At 34.4% G+C, this 24,150-nt stretch overlaps 1 protein-coding gene across 3 annotated transcripts in view; it reads left to right on the forward strand.

The window, feature by feature from the left end:
- The window catches only part of USP47 (ubiquitin specific peptidase 47), a 95,359-nt gene that overhangs the window by 39,968 nt on the left and 31,241 nt on the right, over positions 1–24,150 (forward strand). For 2 of the 3 annotated variants that reach the window (XM_031944164.1, XM_031944165.1), the window contains 6 exons: positions 6,358–6,503; positions 7,226–7,305; positions 12,499–12,648; positions 19,494–19,589; positions 19,667–19,819; positions 23,714–23,881. In XM_031944164.1, coding sequence (XP_031800024.1) covers positions 6,358–6,503; positions 7,226–7,305; positions 12,499–12,648; positions 19,494–19,589; positions 19,667–19,819; positions 23,714–23,881 — 793 coding nt within the window. The remainder of the gene's footprint in view (positions 1–6,357; positions 6,504–7,225; positions 7,306–12,498; positions 12,649–19,493; positions 19,590–19,666; positions 19,820–23,713; positions 23,882–24,150) is intronic. The other variant, XM_031944166.1, reaches the window with a different exon arrangement.

The following is a 24,150-nucleotide window of genomic DNA, read 5'->3' on the forward strand; positions in this document are numbered from 1 at the left end:
TCAGTAGTCTTTCTACTAATGCTATATTGCCTTTCATTTTTCTTTCTTTTAAATTTTTTTTCTGGTTACACATGTACATTAATTTTGTAAATACTTTAGGAATCATCTTGGGAGAAAAAAATCAGAGCAAAAGGGAATAACCATGAGAAAAGAAAAAAATAACAGAAGAAAAAACAGTGAATATAGCTTGTGTTGATTTATATTCAGTTTCCATAGCTCTTTCTCTCTCTCTCTCTGGCTCTAGATGGCATTTTCTGTCCCAAGTTTATTTGAATTGCTTTGGATCACTGACCTGATGAGAAGAATTATGTCTTTCGTAGTTGATCATCACACAATCTTGCTGTTACTGTGTAGAATGTATTCCTGGTTCTGCTTGTTTTGCTCAGCATCAGTTCATGTAAATCTTTCCAGTTTTCTGAAATCAGTTTGTTCATCATTTTTTATAGATCAATAATATTCCATTACTTTCGTATACCATAAGTAATTCAGTCATTCCCCAATTGATGGGCATCCACTCATTTTCTAGTTCTTTGCCACCACAAAAAGAGCTGCTACAAACATTTTTACACATGTGGCTGCTTTTCCCTCCTTTATGATTTCCTTAGGATACAGATCCAGTAATGGCATAGCTGGGTCAAAAGGTAAGCAGTTTCATAGCCTTTTGGGCATAATTCAGAATTACTCTCCAAGTGGCAGCTAGTTGGTGTGAATAGAACACCAGCCCTGAAGTCAGGAAGACCCAAGTTCAAATTTGGCCTCAGACACTTAACACTCTCTGGCTGTGTGACCCTGGGCTAGTCACTTAACCCCAATTGCCTCAGGGAAAAAAAACAAAACAAAAAAAAACTTACTCTCCAGAATAGTTGGGTTAATTCACAATTCCACTAACAGTGTGTTACCAGTTTTCCCCACATTCCATCCAACATTTATCATCTTTTCCTTTTCCTGTGAACTTAGCCTACGTAAGAGGTGTGAGGCGGTACCTCAGAGTTGTTTTAATTTGTATTTCTCTAATCAACAGTGATTTAGAGCATTTTTTTTCATATGATATAGATGGCTTTAATTTAATCATCTGAAAATGGTTCATATCCTTTAACTATTAATTGAGAAATGACATATACTTTTAAATTTGGCACAGTTCTTTATGTATTTTAGACATAAGGTCTTTATCAGAAACACCAAGTGCCTTTCATTTTTCACTAAAACACTGATATGCTTTCCCCCCCCTCCCCAAGATTTGCTTTCCTAGATAGTATGTAAGACATTGAGTCTAAAAAGTTAGAGCAGTAATTGAATGGAGAAATCACAAAAGTTAGTATTCTGTAAATGGAACAAATTTAGAAATATGTTTATATTTAAATTAAAGTGATGTTTAAATCATGTCACAGCTACTTCATAAGTATACATTTTGAGAGAATGTGAATATATTGAACAATTCTCCTTTCCTTAATTATTTTTAAAGGACTTCTGATTAAACATAAGAGTTTAAAAAATCACGTTTTCAACTTTAATTAACAAGGTATCCTCTATGATGTGACAAAAGTGTCACTTCATAGTATAGAAATAACTGGATTCTTCATTTATTTATTTATTTTTGATGTTGTTGAGGCAGTTGGAGTCAAGTGACTTGCCCAAGGTCACAGGGATAGGAAATGATAAGTGTCTGAAGCCAGATTTGAACTCAGGTCCTCCTGATGTCAGAGTTTGTGCTCTATTCACTGCACCAACTAACCAGCTGCCCCAATAACTGAATTCTTAAAAGTGAGACCAATTCAGCTCTGAATATGTCAGAGGATCAGTCTAAAGATCCTCATTGCTCATTGCCATAGAGTTTCTCTCCATCGTTTTTGGCTATAGAATCTGCATCTTACTAGTATCTGATCTATTATATCAATAGAGGGAGTATATTCAGGAGTGACATCTAGTCTTTAAAATATTGAAGGTGCTTTTCACAGTGGATGTGTAACAGTTATCCAGTAATAGATCTCGTGAATTTAATTATCTTATTAACTGACTTGAGCTTACATTACAAAGCAATTAGGTGTCTAAGTGGTTAGAAGTCTGTTCTTGTGATCTGGAAGACCTGAATTCAAACACATTTGTTTTGTGGTGTTGAGCAAATCATTTAACCACTCTTTTACCATTTGTTCCTCAACTGTAAAATGGGGAATAATAACATCACCTACCTTATAGGGTTGTTGGGGTGATTGTTTGAGGTATTGTAAAAGTCTTTAGCATAGTAATTGGCAAGTAATAAACTGTCACTTGCCCTTTGCAATCTGAAATGACTGAATCTACTCTCTCCATTTACTGTTGATCTCTTAATGACCAATCTGTTGATTTTCTTTTTTTTTTTTTTAAAGACTATCCTCAGTCTATCTGCTACATTTGACATTGAAGAACTTTCCAAGAAAGGATACTGTCTTTGTCTGCAGCTCTTTATAATGCATCTTCCTCCTAGTTAACCTTGTCTAATCATTCTTTCTTAGCCTCTTAGTTCATAATCCATGTTATACCCTGAACTGTGAGTGTTCCTCAAGATTCTGTTCAAGATCCCTATTGTTTCTTCTCTTTATACTTGGTGACCCGATTCAGGTGGCTTTAATCATCTTCCTGTCAGTGACTTAGAAGTATAAATCTAGTCCCATTTTCCTTCCTGAGTTTTAGTTCTATATCACTAACTGAATCTTGGATAGTTCAAATTAAATGTTTCTGAGACTCAAACACACAGCAAATCCAATACAGAATTAGGGCTCTTCGAAACTTTCCATTTCTGTTGAAGATACCAACATTTTTCTAGTTTTCCAGATCATAAAATTAGTGTTTCTTTCACTCCTCATTCTCCTTTACTGCCTATATATTAGTCATACAATCTTGCCATTTCTGGATCCCTGGCATCTCTCAAATCTAACTCCTCTTATATCTTAATCTTTCTACTCACAAAGTCACCACTTCAGTTCATCCCTTCGTTTCCTCTTGCTTCTATTGGTCTTTTCCCTTCTATTCTTCACTTAAATCCATCTTCTACAAAGCTATCATAATGATTTTTTCCTGCCTCTGGGACCAACTACAAATTCTTTTGTTATCTTTTATAGTGCTGTGTAAACTTGCTCTCATCTACCAGCCTCACTGGATATCATAGGCCCTCTTGAGCACTCTGATTTGGCTAAAATGGCCTCTCTTCTCATCTCCATGCATTTTCTCTGACCATACTCTGTTCTTGAATGCACATCCTCCTCCCCTTCATCTTCATTAAATAGTGCTCTTCCTTCCAGATGCAGCTCAAGTGTCATCTTCTACATGGAACCTTTTCCCATGTCCCCTAGTGCTATGCTCTGTTTTGTATTTATTCTTTTTATACTTAGTCTTTGTGTATTTGTATGTGTCCTTACTGTCTCCTCTGTTAGAAAGTAAGTTGAATGAGAGTGTATACTGTTTTGATCTTTGTACTTCTATTCCTTGTACCCTAACATAGTACCTGGCATACAGGAGGCACTTAAAAGCTTGATTGATTAATTAATAAGGATAGACTGAGCCTTTGATTTCATTGATATTAGAAGCTTTCTAATTGAAGAAATGCTTTCTGTCAATTCATGTTGGTACCTTTTCTGTAGCTTATAGTCTTAAAGAGTTTATTTTAGCAATTTAAATCACCTTAGTGGGTAAAAGACTTTGGTTAGAAATATGGACTGTTCTAGAACTTACTGTTAAAGTTAAAAGTCAACTAATTTGGGGAGAAATATAATTTGTAAGAGAATTTATTGGGAAGTATGTTTTGTCTAAATAAAATGAATCAATTTTTTGAAAAATAAGAACTGTCTAGAGATGAGAACTTAAATGTAGATTTTTTTGGAGGATGGGGCTAGTAGGTTGTTTTAAAATAAAACAATTTGCATTAACTCCACACTGAATATTCTGGTGCCTGCTTTTTAAGTTTGTTTTAATTAGGAAATTGATATTATCTTGTGACTTAACTTCATATCTTTCATTTACTATGCATTTATTATGTATTTACTATGAATGTATGTCCTAGAAGTTATGGTGGAAATAAAAGAATAAAACAATATATCTGGGCATGTAGCTTAGTTGCAATAATAACATTAAAGTAATAGTCTGAACTAACATTCTGGCTTTTGAAATACATGTAACAACAGTGAATTCAACAATAGCTAGCATTTCTATATAGCTCTTGAACCTTTGTAAAGTACTTCATAAATATTTGTTATCTCATTTGACCCTCAGAACAACCCTGTAATGTGTTTGCCATTATCCTTATTGTACAGATGAAGAAATTGAACCAAACAGAAATCAAATGATTTACCTAGCTAGTTAGTGTCTTCTGGGGCCAAATTTGAACTTCGGTATTTCTCAATCCAGGTTTAGCACTTTATCCACTAAAAATGTTTGAAAAATTACTCAACAAGGGGAATTATAAAGGAAGTAGAATAAGCACAGTGTTTTTGAGAGGTGGGGAATGGAATTAGTGTAGCATCTTGGCTAGAGTTTTTTCCCAATAGTAGTCTTGAAACATTATCATTCATCTAGTCACCAGTGTTTAAAATCACATTGACTTCCCTTCTCTTTTCATGGCAATTCAGTTGCCAGTTCTATTCTTTTTCTGAATTATCTCTTCAATCGTCCCTGTTTTCTGAGTTCTTACTGTGCCTACCAAGGACAGTCCCTCTTTTCCACTGACTGTGTCAGCCTCATTTAGGTCGCCCTTAATTGTTTACTTTCCATACTATGTTTCATACTGTTGCCAGATAATGGTGGTGTTATGTGTAGATCTGTTTAAGTCCTTTCTTTTCTTAAAAAATCTTGTTCTCGGTTGCTTGTTAAGTGGTTTTTACCCCTCTGCTTGGCATTCAAGATCCTCCATAACTTGGATCAATCCTGTCTTTCCAAGTTTATTTCATGTTATACTATGTGATCTATATACCAGCCAAACTAATAATTTCTTGAACACCTATTAGTTCTCTTTTGATCTTCATGGCTATGGGTGTTCAGGCTTTTCCCTAAAACAGAGACATCAGTTTTAAGGAGTTGGAGGAGAAGTTGGTTGAGGGAATCTCAAATGTTTAACAAAATAAACTTAAATATTACGTAACATAAATAGTGTGTGTTTATGGTTTTCTAAGTCTTAAGGGATCCAAAGGAATCTGGTTCTGTTTGAATTTGACACCATAACCCTATATACCTTCTTTAGTGTCTTGAATTCTTTTCAGTACTTTAACTCTAACCTCAAATGCTCCCTCCTTCAGGAAGTCTTTCCCAATCCTCCTGATCAGCTGTGACCTTCCCAAGCCTTGGGTAGCACTTTGTTGTGTAACTTTGTAAAGCAGTTATCCTTTAATATTCTGTTTTATAACTTTCTATGTTAGTATTTTCTCCATTTGTTATTCTGTAAACTTCTGAGGACAGGGACTATGTCTAGTCAAAACTTTGTCTCTCTCAAGACCTATCACAGTACTCTAAGTAGACATTTAAATTTTATTTAACTGTAGTTTTACAGATAGAGTGGCAGTAGAGTAAAGGATGGCATTGAATATAAGGCAGAATTTTTTTCCTTGCTGTCAAAGATAATTTTTTTTTCTCAGAAACAGGGAAGGGACTTGACAGGATTATTAAAGGAAAATTTTGTGACAATACACATTTTATTTTGAAGGAGAAAAAACATAAAAGGAATTAGACCATTTAGGAAGCTGCCATAATAAATCCATATATGCGACGAGGAAAGCCTTCACTGAAGTGGTGGTTGGGGGAATTAAGAGAAGGTGAATTAGTCATTTTGAATGAACAAACAGTAAAATTTACCGCAATATACCAACAAACTTTAGGATGCTATGGAAAAGATGATAAGTCTTGGATAAGATATTAGCCGAGTGGAAGGGATTAAAAACCCAAATTTCTTTTACTCTACATAGGACATTTACATACCTTAAAAGAACTATTAAAATGAGTATTTAAGGTATGAGTAATTAGAAAGGGCTCAAATCACTGGCTTTTACCTAAAAATGGGATACGGGTGCCTTTGGGGATGAACTATAAGGAGGTCACTTCATAGATATTTTTAAGGTTTCTGACCAAGTTAGCTCAAATAGTAGTAGTGCTATATAATGAAATAGGGTGCAAAAAGACTTTATGAGGCATATTGAATCTTCACAAACATTAGGATTACAAATGGAGATCTTCCGTATGTTAGGAATTTGGGGATCTGGAACTCCAGTTTTGGTGAGAAATCATGAGCACGTATGAATATAAAAATTCTTCCAAATTATTTTTAAGTTTTATTGATATTGGTGCCAAAGTGCTTATTGGATAATTTTAAAATATTATTCAAATATCTCACTTTTATAGGTGGGAATTTGAGGAATCTGAAGAAGATCCTGTGACAAGCATTCCATACCAGCTTCAGAGACTCTTTGTTTTATTACAAACCAGCAAAAAGAGAGCAATTGAAACGACTGATGTTACAAGAAGCTTTGGATGGGATAGTAGTGAGGGTAATTAGTTCTCTTGTAAATTGTATTTTGTTATAAATTAAAATCAGTTTATTTTGGGAAAAGATAATAGTTGCCTCACTTAGCCTTACTAATAGCACTTGAAAATGTACAATGCTTAAAATTTAGGTTAATTAACATTACTTTTATATCTTAGTCTTTCAGTGGAGTTTTTCTCTAGTACTTCACTAAAACAAGGTAATGACCCTGGATTCTTGAAGACTATTTCAGCAGATCCCGGCAAATCCTATTAAGCTAGAAAGGCCTAAGAGTGGTCCTGACAATGGATGATAAATGGCTGTAGTTTGAACACCAACCTAGGGAGGTCTGGAGAAGCACCTCACCAGAAAGTTGACCATCACATAGTATTGGGAGGGAGTGGGGTAAGAAGGTTTATTAACTCAGGAAGACAGTCTTAACTTGGGGGGGGGGGGGGGGAGGAAGGGAATGAAGGGAAAGAGTGGGACATAGGGATCTATATGAGTGAAGAAAATACTCATATAAGGGAAATCACATCGCCTTAAAGTGTATTTTAGTATTTTGTGTTCTTCGTCAGTTCAGAAATCTTATTTGAAAATGTATCAAAAAGAAAATGTTTTCTCAAGCCATGCATTTTTACATTTGTTTGGTTGTGGCTTCTATTTATAAAATAAATTAATTTATATATAAAATACATGGAAATTGATATTGCCTTTTTAATAAACTTAGATTTCTTTTTATGACAGCTTGGCAACAACATGATGTACAAGAACTTTGTAGAGTCATGTTTGATGCATTGGAACAGAAATGGAAGCAAACAGAGCAGGTAACATATTTTAAACTTAAGATTGCTAGAAATTCTTTTGGGGTTAAGTATTACCTAGAAAGTGATTTGTAATATAAGAATATCAGTAAGAGCTTTCATTTATTCATTGAATTAATTTTTATTCATTTTGAATATTATTATATTTTTAGTATTTATTGGATTTTTTTAATCCTGTAATTTATAATTTTGCAATTGTACTTATCAATCAGTAAGCATTTACTAAGTATCTACTGTGTGCTTGATTCTATGCTCGGTATACAAATGTACAGAACAAAACATGCCTTATACTGAAGGAGTTTGCATTCTAATGAGGGAGGCAGCAAACACATATATAAATATGTACAGCCTAAATATGAAGTGATTTAATCTAACTAAATACAAAATCCATACAAGATAATTAGGGAGGGAGGGCACTGTCCCCGTCCCAATACCCTTTAGTGCTAAGGCCTTTTCCCTCTATTGATTTTTCTCTTGTCTCTAGCATGTTTGTCTCCCCATTTTGACTATGAGCAAGGACTGTCCTTTATCTTTCTTTGTATCTCCCATAGCTGAGTACACCTGGGGCATAGGTTAATTGACTGACTGACAGAAAGAGGGTGGTACTTGGGTTGTATTTCAAAGGAAAAGAGGAACTCTGCTAGGTAAAGTTAAGGCCGAGGCGGGGGGGGGGGGAGGAATACATACTAACCATGGAGATCACCCAGAATTATATTCCTGATCTGGAATTTGAGAATTTTAGAGCTAGAAAGGAACCTTGGGTGTCATCTAGTCCCCAGATCGTTTTATTTTATATACTGGGTGTAGAAAGTGCACAAAGTAGAGTGTATTTATCATAGTTAGGGGGAGGTTTAGTGGAAAGAGCACTGAACTTTGTTGTGAATATCAACTCTGATACTTAACTCTATGATTCAGGGTAAATCCTTTAATCTCTAAGCCTCAGGGTTTTGGGGGTTTTTTTTAATCTGTAAATTGGTGACAATAATATTTCTTTTCCTATCTCACAGAGTTGTTGGGAAGAAAACACTTTCACAGCTGAAAACCCATAGGAATTTGAGATGTTATTGGTTATTCGTTGTCTCCCCCCAGACCTTGCACATAAAAAAATTAGCTTCCCAATAAATGGAGCAAATAAATGATTAGCACTTTGCCTGGTATTAACAAGAATACCAAAGCAAAAACAAAAATATCCTTAATATATGGATGCTGTCATATAGGAGTTTAAAGTAGATAAGATACGTACATACATACACACATACAACACACACACACACACTCTTTAATAAAATTCAATGTATAGTCAAGTGCTAGATGAATTTATCAAAATAATTGCTCCAAGTTTCAGAGAAGAGGAAGAATATCAATCAGTGTTTGGTTAGAGAAGACCTCATAGAAGAATTAGAGACTGAGCTTGATATTGATTTAATGAGAAAAAAGGTCACAACAGTTTCAGGATGAGGATGGGAACAAAACTGAGAGGAGGAATGTGGGAAATGAGACAAAATAAACAAAGGTTTCCATTCAGGACTTAATATAATATACTTAAGGGGCAGGTGGTAGATAATGGATTTGACTGAAAGAGAGAATTTCATAGAATCACAAGAGTTAGAAGGGAATTTAAGACATGATCTAATCCAACAAACTAAACAGGATTTTTCTTTTCAGCATCCTTGACAAGTAATCATCTAACCTTCCCTTGCAAACCTCCAGTCTGGTATTCCTCTTAGTTCCCAAGAAGGGAATCTACCAATTCCCTAGGCAGTCCATTCTACTTTTTTGAAAATTGTAATTATTTAGGAAGTTTTGCCTAACACAATATGCCTGCTTTTGTGAATCTTCTCTTCACTGGGCTGAGTTTTGCCCTCCAAAAGCAAGTGACCAAATTTAATCCCAGTTGTTATAAATAAAACTTATAAGTAGAGTAAAGCCCAATTGTAATGGATCTTACGTGTCAGGAAGGTCAAGTGATGTTTTTATAATGTTTTCAGGTTCAGGAAGGCTTTTCCTCACGTTACTGCCATGAGATAGACATTTTATAGCTACAGAAACCGAATTTCAGAGAGGCTAAGTGACTGGCCTGTCTGTGGTTACATAGCTTGTAAATCTCAGATCAAGGAAGTAAAATCAGGACCTCTTGATAATAAAGCTAGTGCTTTTTCTGGGCAGATATGGTACCTGACCAGGGAACTCTTTCAGTACCTTAGTACACAAGAGACGTTAGGCACTCAGTAGGTGCTTGTTGCCTGCCTGACCTTTTTATGGTCAGTCACTATGGTAGGGTGATTTTACTGAGCTCCAGGTGGTTGGAATGGGATTTACAGATAGCATAAATTCTGGGAATATTTTGATCTGTAATCATACATTTTCCAGCACAAGTATAAAAAGATTAACAGTTGCAAAATGCTTTAACATTCTCATTTTGTCCTTAAAAAAATACATATAAAATAGCAGTTACAGGTATTGTTGTCCACATTTTATAGAGAGAAATGACTTGGTTATAGTCACATAGTTTCTGTCAGGTTGAAATCAATTCTAGATCTCTCCTAACTCAAAAGGTCCAACATTCTTTAGTGTACCATGCAAACTCTCAAAATAGGCATTTGGCAATTTAGTTTTGTAAAATAATTGTGACTACTAAAGTCCTGCTTATCATGGTGTGATAAGCCCATGGTATGGGCTTATTCTAACTTTCAAAGTTCTAGCTTTAAAAACTGACTAGTCTTTGTCTGAGGGCTCACCTAATTTCATAGAGGCACCATTCTGAATAGGTTAGAGTTGGGATGAATTTTTTTATCCATTGCACTTTCTCAAAAATCATCTACAAATTAACAAAGGGTTGTCGTATGTATTAGTGGAAGGAGTAGTGAAGGAACACTAAGAACTTGAAAGGAAGGCCTGGTTCATTTCTTTCCAAATGTATACCTTTTTCCTTTAGCACTATATACTTATCATTTAAGGCCACCCTAATCCTCTATCTCCTTCTAAATTCTCATAGTCTTAGCCCTGTTCAAAACCTGTCATCATCATGTATATCATCAGTAAACAACCAACATAGATTAAGCTCACGGGTGCAGAACACCATGCTAGATTAGGGACGTAACTCAGGGGCTTGGACAGCCTAGGTGGGCAGACAGAACATATTCTAAAAAGATAGAACATTTACTAATCTCCAACAAAATGACAGAGTTCCAGGAAAATGTATATGCAAAGTAAATATACAAGGAAATTTTGAATCTTTGCTCTCATAGGAGTGGGGTAAGGAGTACGAGAGGCCATGTGAGGAAAGTGGTATGTGAATAGAGCTTTGAATGAATGAAAGGAATCTGTACATAATAGAGCTGAAACTCATATTGTGAAAGAGATTAAATGTCAGGAAAGAGTTTGTATTTTATCCTAGAGACCATAGGGAACCCTAAGACTTTTTTGGAAAAGGAGAGGTGTAATAGTCAGACTTATGCCTTAGAGGTATCACTGCCATCTGTAGGGAGGATACATTTGAGAGGGAAAGCATTTGAGACAAGGGAGTCATCAGGAAGCTGCAATAATAGTTTAGGGGAGAGGTGATGAGAACCTAGACTATGCTTACGAGGAGAATAACAATTTTGTGAAGGTAAAAGTAACAAGATTTAGTAATTGCTTGGATACGTCAGGTTGAGGGAATGTGAGGAGTTGAGAATATCTCTTAGCCTGTAGATCTTTGTAAGTAGAAGGATGACTGCACCTTGAAGAGAAATAGGGAAGTTTGTAGTATCATCTATCCACATCCCTTTTACTCATTATGTATGGTACCCCAAGACTCTTCTAGGCTCCCTCTTTCTACTCTACACTATCTCAGTGAGATCATTTTCCGGGTGTAGTCTCTCTTTTGAGATATTATGACCTGCCTATTGTGTATTTCAGAGTATAGGTCTGTCTTGTCAAGCAGGATTTGCTAACTGAATGTATTCCCATAAGTTAGGGTCAGATTTGGAAGCACAAAAGACTTTACATAAGCCCATTAGATGGGGAATGGGAGAGCATTTACTTACCATTCCTAACAAAGCATTTAATCTATTAAGAGTAGTGGACAAATTTGTCCCTTTCACTTAAAATAAATGGATTCATAACTCACACTTACATAGTACATTAAAGTTGGAAAAGAGCTTTCCTTACAACTACCCAAATAAAATACTTTTAAGTTTAGCCCAGATACCATTTGGCATATAAACACATTTATATTTCTTGTCCTTCCAGTTCTTAGTTCTTTATCCCTCCTTGAATTGCCTTGCATTTACTTGTCTGTGTTTATGCTAAAAAGATTTGCTTAAGAAATTAAGGAAAAAATCATTTCATAGATCTAAAATTTCCTTCTCATGTTACTCGTTTCCTAATGCCATCACTTCAGTGAAAAATAACAGGGTACTCTTACTGGGGGTAGGGGAGCGCAGGAAACCAGAAGATGGGGAGTTATAAAGAGCTTCCATAAATGATGCTTCAGATTCTTTCTTTAAAGGATTGTTCTGAAATTTAGTACGCAATGGTTAAAAGACACAAGCACATCTGTGGATAAATGACACTTGGGGGGGAAATGGCTTTCTTTAAAGTGAGACTACTTTAAGGAAACATTTCATATAGCTTGTTAGCTGGTTAGAAAAATACATGATTTTGTTTTTTTATTATTGTCTTATATATATTATGTTTATTATGGAATGTTTTTATTTTTTCTTGTACTCCAAAGTAAGTAGTATAGTTTTTATAAAATAAGTATGAGAAGAGGAAAGATGAATAGTATTGAGTAATTAAAAATGAAAAGAATGTTTCACTTTTTCAACATATAATTATAATTCCAATGTTCATTAGCATAATCATGGCATATCTTTTACTTGTAGTGGAAAGTAAATTTTAGATTGTATCATTTTAATATGTGGTTACAGATTTCATTTTAGTAATTTTTTATATATATATATTTGGTAGGCTGATTTCTAGGTGAACTTTGTAACTTTATTTCATATTAACTAAAAAAGTACCTCTATTTCATACTGTAATAAATACAAATAAGCTTTAGCTATATCCCATAGGATTTGGGGTAAATTATAAACGTTTTCAAACTTTCCACAACTTTATTTTTATTAACAAAATTGGAAGTGCTCTTGGAAGCAATAATCAGATATTGTTATAATAATTTTTGTTTTAAAGATAAAAATATTCTTCTTTTAGGCCGATCTTATAAATGAACTGTATCAAGGAAAGCTGAAGGACTACGTGAGATGTCTGGAATGTGGTTATGAGGGCTGGAGAATCGACACATATCTTGACATTCCATTGGTCATCCGACCTTATGGTGCCAGCCAGGCATTTGCTAGTGTGGTGTGTACCTTTCAGCTGACTGCTTGTGTATCCATACACAGAATACATAATAGCACAGTGGTATAATTTATTTTAAGGTAAGTATCATCCTAGATCCTCCCTCTTGGGTTGTTAGTCATTCTGCACTTAAGCTAGCAAGATCTAAAAGATTTTTGACCCTTCACTGAGTCCTAATAGTGCATGTATATAAAGGAAAAAAAATGCCAATGTACTGCATCATGGCTAAGGGTTTTATTCTTTCCAGTAGGAGATTAGATTGGTTTTATTGTTATTTCTTATTTTAGTTATCCAGTTTATAAGTGCTTTTTTGATGCGCCCTTTCTATTTTTTCAGGGGGAGGTGGGGAGTAGGACTTAGAAAATTGGAAATTGAACATTTTTTTTCTTGTAGAAACTGGCTAAATTTTCAGAAAATATATTCTCTCTTTTTGAAACTTAATTTAAATTTAAAACCACAGATTATACATGTACAAAAATGGAAAATGTGATCATATACTTGATTTTCTTTCTTAAAGGCAAAGTTCTCATCAGCTTGATAATCAGGTGCTAATTTTCCAATTTGGGAGTTCTACACCTAATTCTTGTGTCTATCTGTATCAAATAACTACTTAATTTTTCTTAACCTATTGGTTTTTGCTATTTCTTCCAAAGTAAAGTTCTAAAGAAGGAATAGAGTAGTTAAATTTGGGAGGCAAGAGAGGAACAATTGTTAAGGAGGCAAGATACACTGCAAGGAGGTTTGAGGATTTACTTATCCCTTTTAGAAATTTTCACAGATATTACTTATTTGTAAGTTCACTGAGAAAATTAGTTGTGACTTATGTTTTTGTGTCAAAATCATCATCTGTATTTGATAGTAGCCTGCTTTCGAGTGGTATTCCGCTCTGTAAATAATTTCTGTTATTTCAGGCTACAAGACCAGCTTTAATTTGGAGATTATCCTGACATAAGTATATTTATTAAAGAATATGTTTTTTAAAAATTTAGCAAGTTTTCCTTGAAGTGGTTTTAGTAAAATTATACTTATTCAGAAAGGAAAGCTAAATATATGGTTCATCTTTAGTTCAATGTTACTTTAAATTTATTGTTATTATAGGGATTCCCCTTTCACTTAAATGTATTGGGAAGATATGAAATAAATCTTTCTTTTAAAAAAGTATCATTTGAAAGCACAAACTTGAATTTCCAAGTAAAATATAATATGCAAAAAAAGAAGCAGTGATTTCTGGAATAGGACTAATGTCTTAAAGATTTACATGACATTGTTATTCATTAAGTACATTCACCATATATTTCTAGTATTTATTGAGCACCTAAGTACCTAGTTTTATGGTGCTGAGGGACACACAGAAGTCATAGAATCTCTCGTATCCCCAGTGGCATTATAAAGCTATAGGTGAAAAATAACAAGGAAAAAACTGCATATAATTACCAGAATGTGTGATACAAACCATAAAGAGATCAATGTGATCAATGGTAGTTGCATATATATATATATATATATATATTTTTTTTTTATACACACACACACACATACTCTTACTCTTTATCTTAGTTCTTGCTTATAGCCTGAGAAATAAATATTCCTAGTACATATATGGGGAATGAGAATCTTTTGCATCCCACCTTCACGTAGAATTCAAACCTAGCACAGATTTTATTTTATAGCCTTCAGCCAGAGTTTTGTACCTGAACCTTCAGATCACCTGTAAGGATGTTGGTTTGAGAGTTCTTTGTTCTGTGGTTGCTTTTGGTTTGAGAATAAGATCGGTATCCTCCCCAAATATGCTTTTACAGATGAAACTGACAGTTCCAGGACTGCCAATCCAGTGCTATTCCCTGGTCTTCCTTAGTCCAGGTTACTTTTTAAGTAAGGTACAAGGCAAAGTTTACAGTTAATTCCACTGCTGATTACCCATCTGTGGGTGCCAGAATGTGAGTTAGTAGGAAGTTAGGAACTATGATTCTGGAATAAGGAGTTGAGGGGAGACCTGACCCTATTTAACACTTGATTTACAAGTAGAAGAGTAGTCTGGGCACTGTGGAAACTGCTATTTGAAACTCTTGCATTAATTGATATTTGTTTTTTTTTTAGCCATTTCAGCAAGCTTGTGTTCTAATAGATAGATAGATAGATACATACACACATACACACAGTGAAGAACTTCAGAGATGTATGCTTTATGTTGTTGTTTTTATTAGGATTTTCCTAGTAAAAATAAGCCACAGTGTGGAAGGTAATTGCAAATGGTACAAAGCAAGCAATCCAGATCATTTTCTCCAGTTTCCCTACTAAATATCTTTCTGGTTTTTATGAAACAGTTTTTCATGTTCCCTTTTATTTTAGATTTATTGAAATTTGTTAAAAATCATCTTACCATTTTGATTTTGAACATTTACCCAGTTGGTCTTTATGTTGATAAGTAAGATAACTTGGCTAAGTCTTTTGGTTTTATCAGTTGGTTATCCTGTTTGTTTGCCTTCTTAGTAGATATTCATCTAGCTCTGTAGATTTCAACAGTGGAGAGATATGGAGGATACTTGCTTTTGGAGAAGAGAAAAATCGCCTGTTTCTAAGTGGAATTCTCTGAAGGTAGTATCCTCCATTGATCCACAGATAGTAGTGGTGATGGTGGTTATGGTAATGGTGGTAGTAGTGTGGCAGTGGTGTTAGTGGTAGTGGTGATAGTAATGTGGCAGTGGTGGTGGTAGTTCATTGGAATTGGACATCACAGCTATGAAGCAGTATGTAAGCAGGTTTACACACATGCGCTAATAGGGCTTGCGGAAGGGAACCTAAAACTTATTAGACTTTGCTAGTATCTCCTGAGGGAAATTGCAGCAGGCGAAACTACCCAAGATAGGGGTTCTAAGGAGGATACTACCTTCAAAGAACTCTAGTTAGAGGTAAGTGATTTCCCATTGTTTTATGAAGTTTGAAACTAGATGTTTAGTGTTTTGAATCAGCATGAGTTGTCATTACATAGTGTTCAAAGTTAGGGCTATATCACTGCTTGCCATTGTGTACTTTTCCAGTATTATGCACATTTAAGAATTCAACTTCTTAAATGTACATAGAGGGACTTTGCAGAGTATTATGCAATTCTTTAAATTATCAAAAATAATTCTGCCTCCAATTTAAATTTGCAATCTTAGTTTCCTGGATGGAATTCCTTACTGGAATTTGGTACATTTGTTTTATTATATGTTATCCATGTTCCTTTATCATCTTAGTCAAATATGATCTATATCAGAGGTCCTCAAACTATGACCCGCGGGCCAGATGCGGCAGCTGAGGACGATTATCCTCTTCACCCAGGGCTATGAAGTTTCTTTATTTAAAGGCCCACAAAACAAAAGTTTTTGTTTTTACTGTAGTTTGGCCCTCCAAAGTCTGAGGGCCAGTGAACTGGCCCCCTATTTAAAAAGTTTGAGGACCCCTGAATCTATCATCATTTAAATTCATAGATATTTAAAATAATCTGACTTTGTACTAGTTTCCTTGTAAAAACATACTTTTTACTGCTCATCAGTGAAGAAAGTAGATGACTCAGCAGATGAAACTGGAAACAAAATCTGTGTATTTTGAATGCTCTCCTTTGTGTTACCTCCCTCTTTATAATTACATGTTCCCTCAAGAGCTCAATTGACATGTCATATCTTACATGGTAATTCCTGTTTCCCTCAGCTATAGTACCTCTTCCCTAAAATAAGATTGTATTTATTTTCATGTAATTATATGTGTATGTGCTATTCTCTTTTATAAAATAGAAGCACCTTTAGGGCAGGAACTGTTTATTTTTTTTCCTTTCTGTCCCTAGTACCTAGCATAATGCTTGATACATAATTGGTATTTAATAAATTTGCTAGTTAAAAAAATTTTAATTAGAAAAAGGATATTCAAAGATCTCTCACACACATATACATATACTGTATGTTATGAGAATATGAGATTTGATGTAAAATCATAATTTGTCCCAAGACCAGCTAGCAAAATAATTAATGTTGAATTCTGCTTTTTATTGGAAAAATTATCCATCATCCATATAGATTTGTTGCTATTATATTTTTTCTGTCAAAAAATAAAATGATAATTTCAAGTATGTTGAATAAGAGGAATGAAATGAAATATTTGCCCTGCACATTGAATAACAGTAAATATGTAGGACACTAATATTTAGAGATAATATTATCTGTAGTTGGATCTTTGTTTTTCCCCCTATAAAATAGAGCCAGCCAATGCTCTCTTTTCTATAGGTAAAAAAGTATGGAGATTCTAATTTTTACATTTCTCCCCTAATCTTTGACTAGGCTTTGAGAGTATCCAGTTCCAAAAAGGTGCTGGTTTTCTTGATTCATTCTATAAACACAAAGGGAAAATGCTAACTTTTCTGCCTTCCCCCCCCCCCAAAAAAAAAAAAAAAAAGGAAAGTGTATAGATGTAAAACTTTGTCAGAAGCTTAATACATGATTTTTGTGAATTTTATAAGTACAAATAAATATGTAAAGTTAAAGAAATCAGAAGAAAGCAATTATTTCTCTAAGCCTTTGGTAAGCAGTGAAATCCTTAATGATAATAGTGAAACATTGTTCATAATATTTCATTCAGTATTTGACAGTCCATAGGGACATCACTTTTATTTTAATACATAAACTATATCCTGGTATGGTCCTTTGTTGACTTGCACATCACACTAAATCTACATGAATTTGCATTACCACTTTTGTCCATTATTTTCATCATTTATTTGTTGATTGGATGAGTGAATGAATACAAACTTTTACAATATTTTGTGTGACTAGTTTCTAAATGGTTTTACTTGTTTCCAGAAGTTTCTGGTTTAAACTTAATATTTGTTAGAGAATATGTAGTATAGGTAATTTACAGAGGTTGAATGAGTGCCTGTAGTATATTTTATGGTAACCTAAAATAGCATGAACTACTGTACCATTATTAGCCATTATGACTTTTATGCTCTCAATGATGTTTATAGTTTATAATAGCTAAGAAGAAATTTAGGCACGATTTGAAGAATCCAGTGGCAAATGCCTTGTATTTCAGACAAGTTAAGCACCTCTGAATCTATTTCTAGTATATCAGACTTGCTATTGAGCAGTCTTCAAATGCAAAAACTTTTAGAAAAATGCATGTATTTTACATATTCAGATTTTTGTTACTCTGTTTTGAAAGCAATAATTTGATACCTTATGCAGTTGATAAATAGTTGTCAGCAGAGCAACAGTAAACTCTATTGAAAGACTGATTTTTTCCCAAAACTCCTTATTTGTAAATTATCTGGAAAGTTTCTTCTTTATTTAAGTGATAACTAATTTTCCTTCTTTAATCTTTTATATAGAATTTGGCCTTTTTTTCCCCTTTTCAATCTTGAAAAATGCTGTAGGGGAGATAATTTGAAAAAATCTCCTAAGACTCTAAGTAGAACTCTTGATTATGGAGAGAAAGCAAGGTCTGGAAAAACAAAAAAAACTTGGAAATATGTGTTTTGTTATTTGTTCTTAGTGCTTCCCTGTGTTCTGAGAAAGAAATGGAGGGAGAAGGGATGAATTTGGAGGCCTTTTGAATACCTTCTCATATCCTTGATCTCTTCCCAAAGTGGGATTCATCAAACAACATTTAGATAGTAATCTTATAAGCTGTGTGCCAGCCATTTTGCAATTGGTGAGTCTATTTGCCAGACCACATCCCCTTTTATTCTGCTTTTGAGGAACAATTTTTTCCATACTAAGAGAAATTACTTTGAAGATACTTTGAAGATAACATGTGTGTATTAGAATTAGTTTCTTTAAATTGATATCTTACTAATATGCATTTGTCCATTCATATTTCTGCTTTAATACTACAGGGGAACAGATAAGATTTGAGATTAGATTAGATAAAATATTTCTTCAACTCTTGTTAGCTCTGCCAGGCAGAAATTTTGAAGTTAAGCCCACTTTTTATGTTAAATGAGCTGTGTCTTTTAGAAACCTGGAAAAATTATTAATGTGGAGAACTAATTCAAAAGTAGTCTGCTTTTTTCTTAAGGACGCAAAATTGAGAAAAGAAAACTTGTTACTTCTGTTGACTAAGAAACAGTCTTGCAATAAGTTTTAAATATGCATTAAGAACAGGATACAACTTGATATTTTAGTTTTTACTAGTGTATATGATTATGGACAAAAGGTCTGGTTTTAGTATTGAAAGTCTATAATTGGATTTTCTCATTGCATCACTAAGAGGTATTTAATTATATCCCATTTTGAAATACTAATACCATCCCAAGAAGTATGAGATGGTGTGGGGAAATGAATGTGTAGCTGTTTGTCTAAATGTATACATAAACATGCATACATATATGTATAAAATATAGCCAAACACCTCCTTTTCTTCTGAATTTATTGTGTATAAGATGTAATACTGAAAAAGTGATTAGTGTTTTAGAAAGCTAAAACCCATCTTAAAAGATGGAGAGAATGAAGACTACAATTGGTAAGTTAGTAAAATATGTTGCATGATGGATTATACAAAAATTGATCCCAGAGAAATGACTGTGATGTGCAAAATAACAGGGGCTTTAAAAAAAAAAAATGGGAAAGCAGGTGAGGCTTTGTGGATATTTCTGATGCTGAATGAAATATGAAGCTAGCTCAGTCCGTGACCACTTATTTCTAGGGAGAAAAGTTGAGTTTTCTTACTATTTCCTAATAATTTTCTTTGTACCTCTCAGGTTTCTGGCCATTCTTCTTTTCATAATCTTTAGTATAATTGTGATGTCTGTTCAGGCCCTAGTCATTAACATATTTCTTTAAAGTAACAACTGTAAAAGAATATATTTCTTTCACTAGGAAGAAGCATTACAAGCATTTATACAGCCAGAAATCCTGGATGGCCCCAACCAGTACTTTTGTGAGCAGTGTAAAAAGAAGTGTGATGCACGGAAGGTAAATGCCACTTGTTCAATTTGATCATATTGGTTACTTGAAATAACATTTCATATTCAATAGTGGTTTCTTTTTAGGGCCTTCGTTTTTTGCATTTCCCATATCTGCTGACTCTCCAGTTGAAAAGGTTTGACTTTGATTACACCACCATGCACAGGATTAAATTAAATGACCGGATGACTTTCCCAGAAGAGCTAGATATGAGTACATTTATTGATGTTGAAGATGAGGTAAATATAATTTTTTTTTTTTTTTGCAATGTTCTGTTTTAAATTTGACATGTTTTTTAAGTTCCTCTATATATGTGAGCAACCTAGGCATGAGAGTATGCCAGTTATTACCACAGAACTTAATCCTTTGATGGACATTCTTTGCTTCCCTTTAATTTTTGTTTTAGTAAGAGCTGCAGAGAATATTTAACTTTATGAGAGGTTTTTCTGCTCACCCTAAATAGTGAACAGTTTGTAATTTAAATTAATATGTTTTTGAAAGTAAAATAAACTGTCAGTTTGGAGTTCTCTAGTTAGGTTATTGGTAAATAAAATGAATGAGCTTTTGTTGAATGGCAATTATGGTATGAGACACTATGCTAAGTGCTGGGAATCTCAATGCAAAAATTGATAATCTAGGCCAGGGGGTCCTTAAACTATGGCCTGCGGGCCAGATGCAGCAGCTGAGGACATTTATCCCCCTCATCCAGGGCTATGAAGTTTCTTTATTTAAAGGCCCACAAAATAAAGTCTTTATTTTTACTATAGTCCAGCCCTCCAACAGTCTGAGGGACAGTGAACTGGCCCCCTCTTTAAAAAGTTTGAGGACCCCTGATCTAGGCTTTGCCCTCAAGGAGTTTGTATTCCTAGTTGGATAGCTACTAAATTATCCAGGATAAAGTTAGCTCACAAATGTCTAGGGAGCAGAATTGTCAAATACACAGTCTGCATTGTGGCCTGCAACACCCCCAAGTATAGTTCACATCAGGTTAAATCATTACAAATACTTTAGTGGCCCCCATTTCTGTTTAAAGCAATGTGTGTATCCTTTCCCTTCTCTTCTGCCCCTAATTTACAACCTCGGGGGAGACCAGTGTATTTTAAGGGACTTTGTTCTTTGTGGTTGCCTCAGATTTATTTGGGTAGTATTGGGAATGTCTAAAGGATTCTTTCCTGGAATTTCAGCTTATGCACAAGTTAGGAAAGGTTTGTCAAAAGCAAAAACACATTGTCTACTTCACTACTTTAAAATGCAAACTTCATTGGAATTTATTAATATTTTTTTCACTTGCAACTCTCCTCTGTTTCCTTTTGAGAACCTGATTCTATTCAGACTGAAATGATTGCTTTTTAATTACTGGAGATTTTTGGTAGATTATAAATGTTGGTTGGTTTATTTGCATTCCCTATAAGGACTTGATTTAAGTAAATAAAAATCCATAAAATTGCAGGTGCAATGCAGCTTCTCTGAGTATATAGATATTGTTTTCTAGAACAAAAAATTACACTTGATCTTAGCCCAAAGATGACCTAAAATAGGTCGATCCATGCAGTGCTTGTGTGGATTCTTCCAGCCCTCCAGAAGATCCATCTCACATGCCAACAGCCCTTTTCTGGACTTGTGAAGGTATATCTGAGCTGCTTTCTGCCATCCTGTAATTGGCCTTTCTTTGCCAATCCTATGCTTCCTTGTTGCTCTTCCTTATACTGCATTGTTAGGATAAATCATCCCTTGGAACATGTTGATGTCTTTTAGCTCCATGGCAGTCTCTCTGTTCTTTAAGTTAATTATAACTTGAGTATTTCAGTGTTCTTAAGATTCAAAGCCATGAAGAATTTAATTCTCCCAAAGAGAACATTTATGTTGGTAGTATGGGTCTATGTTACAGGGAGCTAATTGGGATGATTAAAAGGACTGCAATTTCCTAAATACAACTTATCTATTTTCTTTTATTCAATTCTGGACCCAACTCATAATCTATTCATAATGCTTGTATGAAATAAATGTATTTATATGCCACTTCAGTTGACTGGCCATCCAAACTTCACATCAAATAGCATCTTTCATTCATTAAATTTTTCTCTATATGGATTCTGTTAGAATAATTATGGGTCTCCTTAAAGAGACACTGTGGTATTCTGGAGCTTGGTGCAATCAGCACAGTAATATCTGTAAACAGAATGATCTGAAGTGTCTTATCAGCTGTAGAGAATCCTCCATGACAGTAAAGGCCATGTGTTTTTAACAAGTATCTCTTTATTTCCTAGTTTTATGGTTGCCAAATAGAATTGTCTCTGTGGTTACATTTGTCAAGAAATACTATGAATTTAAGATATGTGTGAGTAATTCCTTAGAAGAGAGCTATTAAGGCTGTATTTTATTCTGCCAAGCCAAATGCATTTTTTTAACCAACCATTTTTAACCAATAGTCAGTGAGATTTAATGAGATACGTAAGGTTTGTGAAAGTAAGACAGTTATAAACTGGATAGTCTGTTGTAGATAATAGTTTATGAAAATCTATCTGTTGCCTTCTCATATTTCTGTCAAAAATAATTTTTGATACACTATGTAGCTTTTTCTCAGAAAAGTTTTATGAAAATGAGAAAGTAGGTATATGGATTATCCTTGTACTCTGAATTGATTCTTTTGGGATCTTAATATGTAGGTTAGTTTTATTTCCCCATTTTTCTTATATCTTCTCTTCCTAAGATACATTGTAAAGCAGTCATTTGATATTTTCAAGATTGTGACATCTTCAGCATGGATTTTTTTTTCCTGTGTGCTTAGTCTGGTATGCTCTTCTCATACTTATTCCAGGGGAACTAAAGGGAACCTATTTTTCTTAGTTTCTTTCATATTGACCTTAATGACTATTTCCCCATACTGTGATAGACTCTTTTACTTAAAGGATGGCTGAATGTTGCAAAAATTTTTAAAAGCAGTGAAGAAATTTAAAGCCTATCCTCATTTTCTGTGGGAAAATTCTGTTTGGCCTTTTCGAAAGTGGACATGAGAAATTGACAGTCTCTAGAACCTTAAGAGTTAGCCAAATCACACCAGCTATTGATATCTCCTTTGAATCTCCCTCAGGTTCCTCAGCTGAGAGATTCTCTTAAGTCTTTGCATGAAGTTTATTTGTTTAGATTAGTGTGCATTGTTGACGGTCCCTGTATAGTACAGTGGGGAAAGTATCAGCTTTGGACTCAGTCACAAACTTGAATTTAAAGCAGGGCTTTGGCCACTTACCCACCTGTGTGCACTTAGGCCTCAGTTTATTTACCCAGTGAGTTTTGGACTCAGTTACCTTCAAAATGGCATCCAGCCCTAAAGCTGTGATGCTGTGGCTTTGTCTTCCTAGGTGCCATTTCTACTACTTCATTGTAGTTCTTGACAATTCAAAGTTTTAAATCCCAAATATTGTTGTTCTGCTGTTAATGATGAAAATGTCATTATCAAAAAAAGATACATTTATTTTATTTTTAGAGTGTTCTTGGAATGTCATACTTCACTTAAATCTCACAGTGATATTTTTTATAGGGCATTACTTATAACCTTATACAATCATCCTGCAGAATTTTTTAAATGACTCTGATTCATTGTTTCTAAACTCTGAGTGGTAGAGAGATAATGTTTGCCAACTAAGATGATATGGGGACTCTTATTTTTAAGCCTCTTCTATTTGGTATTTGCTGCCTTTTGGTTAAACTTTTTGTAGCAAATAGTGATACTGCCTTTGTCTTTTTCCAATTCCCAATAGTGGTTTCTTTGAATAGGTCAAAGTCCTGGTTGTTTAGTATTTTTTCATCTTTAATTTTTTTCTTGATTTGGGGTTAATTTTAACCTTTTCAACTAGTCAGCGTCCTGCTTACAGGAAATATGCCACCTCATTTGTAAGTTGTGTCCCTCTGGAGAAATCTTTCCATGTAATCATTTATAAAATTGGGGTTTTAATGGCAAGACTTTCTCTTTTTAAAAGATTTTGAAACTTTGTTTTGTTTAATTTGACATTTTATGAATTGAAATACTCAACAATTGTATTATGTTAATTTTTTCAAATGGATGTATTTGTATTGAATGTATTATCACTCCATGTGGCTCATAAATTTTAAGAAGACTTTTGTTTGTTATGAAGAAGTCTCCTCAGACTGAGAGTTGTACCGACAGTGGAGCTGAAAATGAAGGCAGTTGTCACAGTGATCAGATGAGCAACGATTTCTCAAATGATGATGGGGTCGATGAAGGAATCTGCCTTGAAAGTAATAGTGGAACTGAAAAGATCACAAAACCTGGTCTTGAAAAGGTACCTTTTTCTCTGTGATGTTGAATTGAAAATGGAATCTCTGAAACTAATTACTGCAGCTTCTAGGCATGGTGGTGCATGCCTATAATCCCTGCCACCAGGGCAGCTGAGCCTTGTGGATAGCTTGAATTCAGGAGTTCCAAGCTGCTGTTAGGGCAGAGTCAATCAGATGTCTTCTCCACATCCAGCGCCAATACAGGCAACCCCTGGAAGCAGGGAAGTGAGCCAAGTTGGAAAATGGAGCAGGTCAAAGCTTCTGTGCCCACTAA

This window comes from Sarcophilus harrisii, chromosome 6 (genome assembly GCF_902635505.1).
Source record: "Sarcophilus harrisii chromosome 6, mSarHar1.11, whole genome shotgun sequence".
Taxonomy (NCBI): Eukaryota; Metazoa; Chordata; class Mammalia; order Dasyuromorphia; family Dasyuridae; genus Sarcophilus; species Sarcophilus harrisii.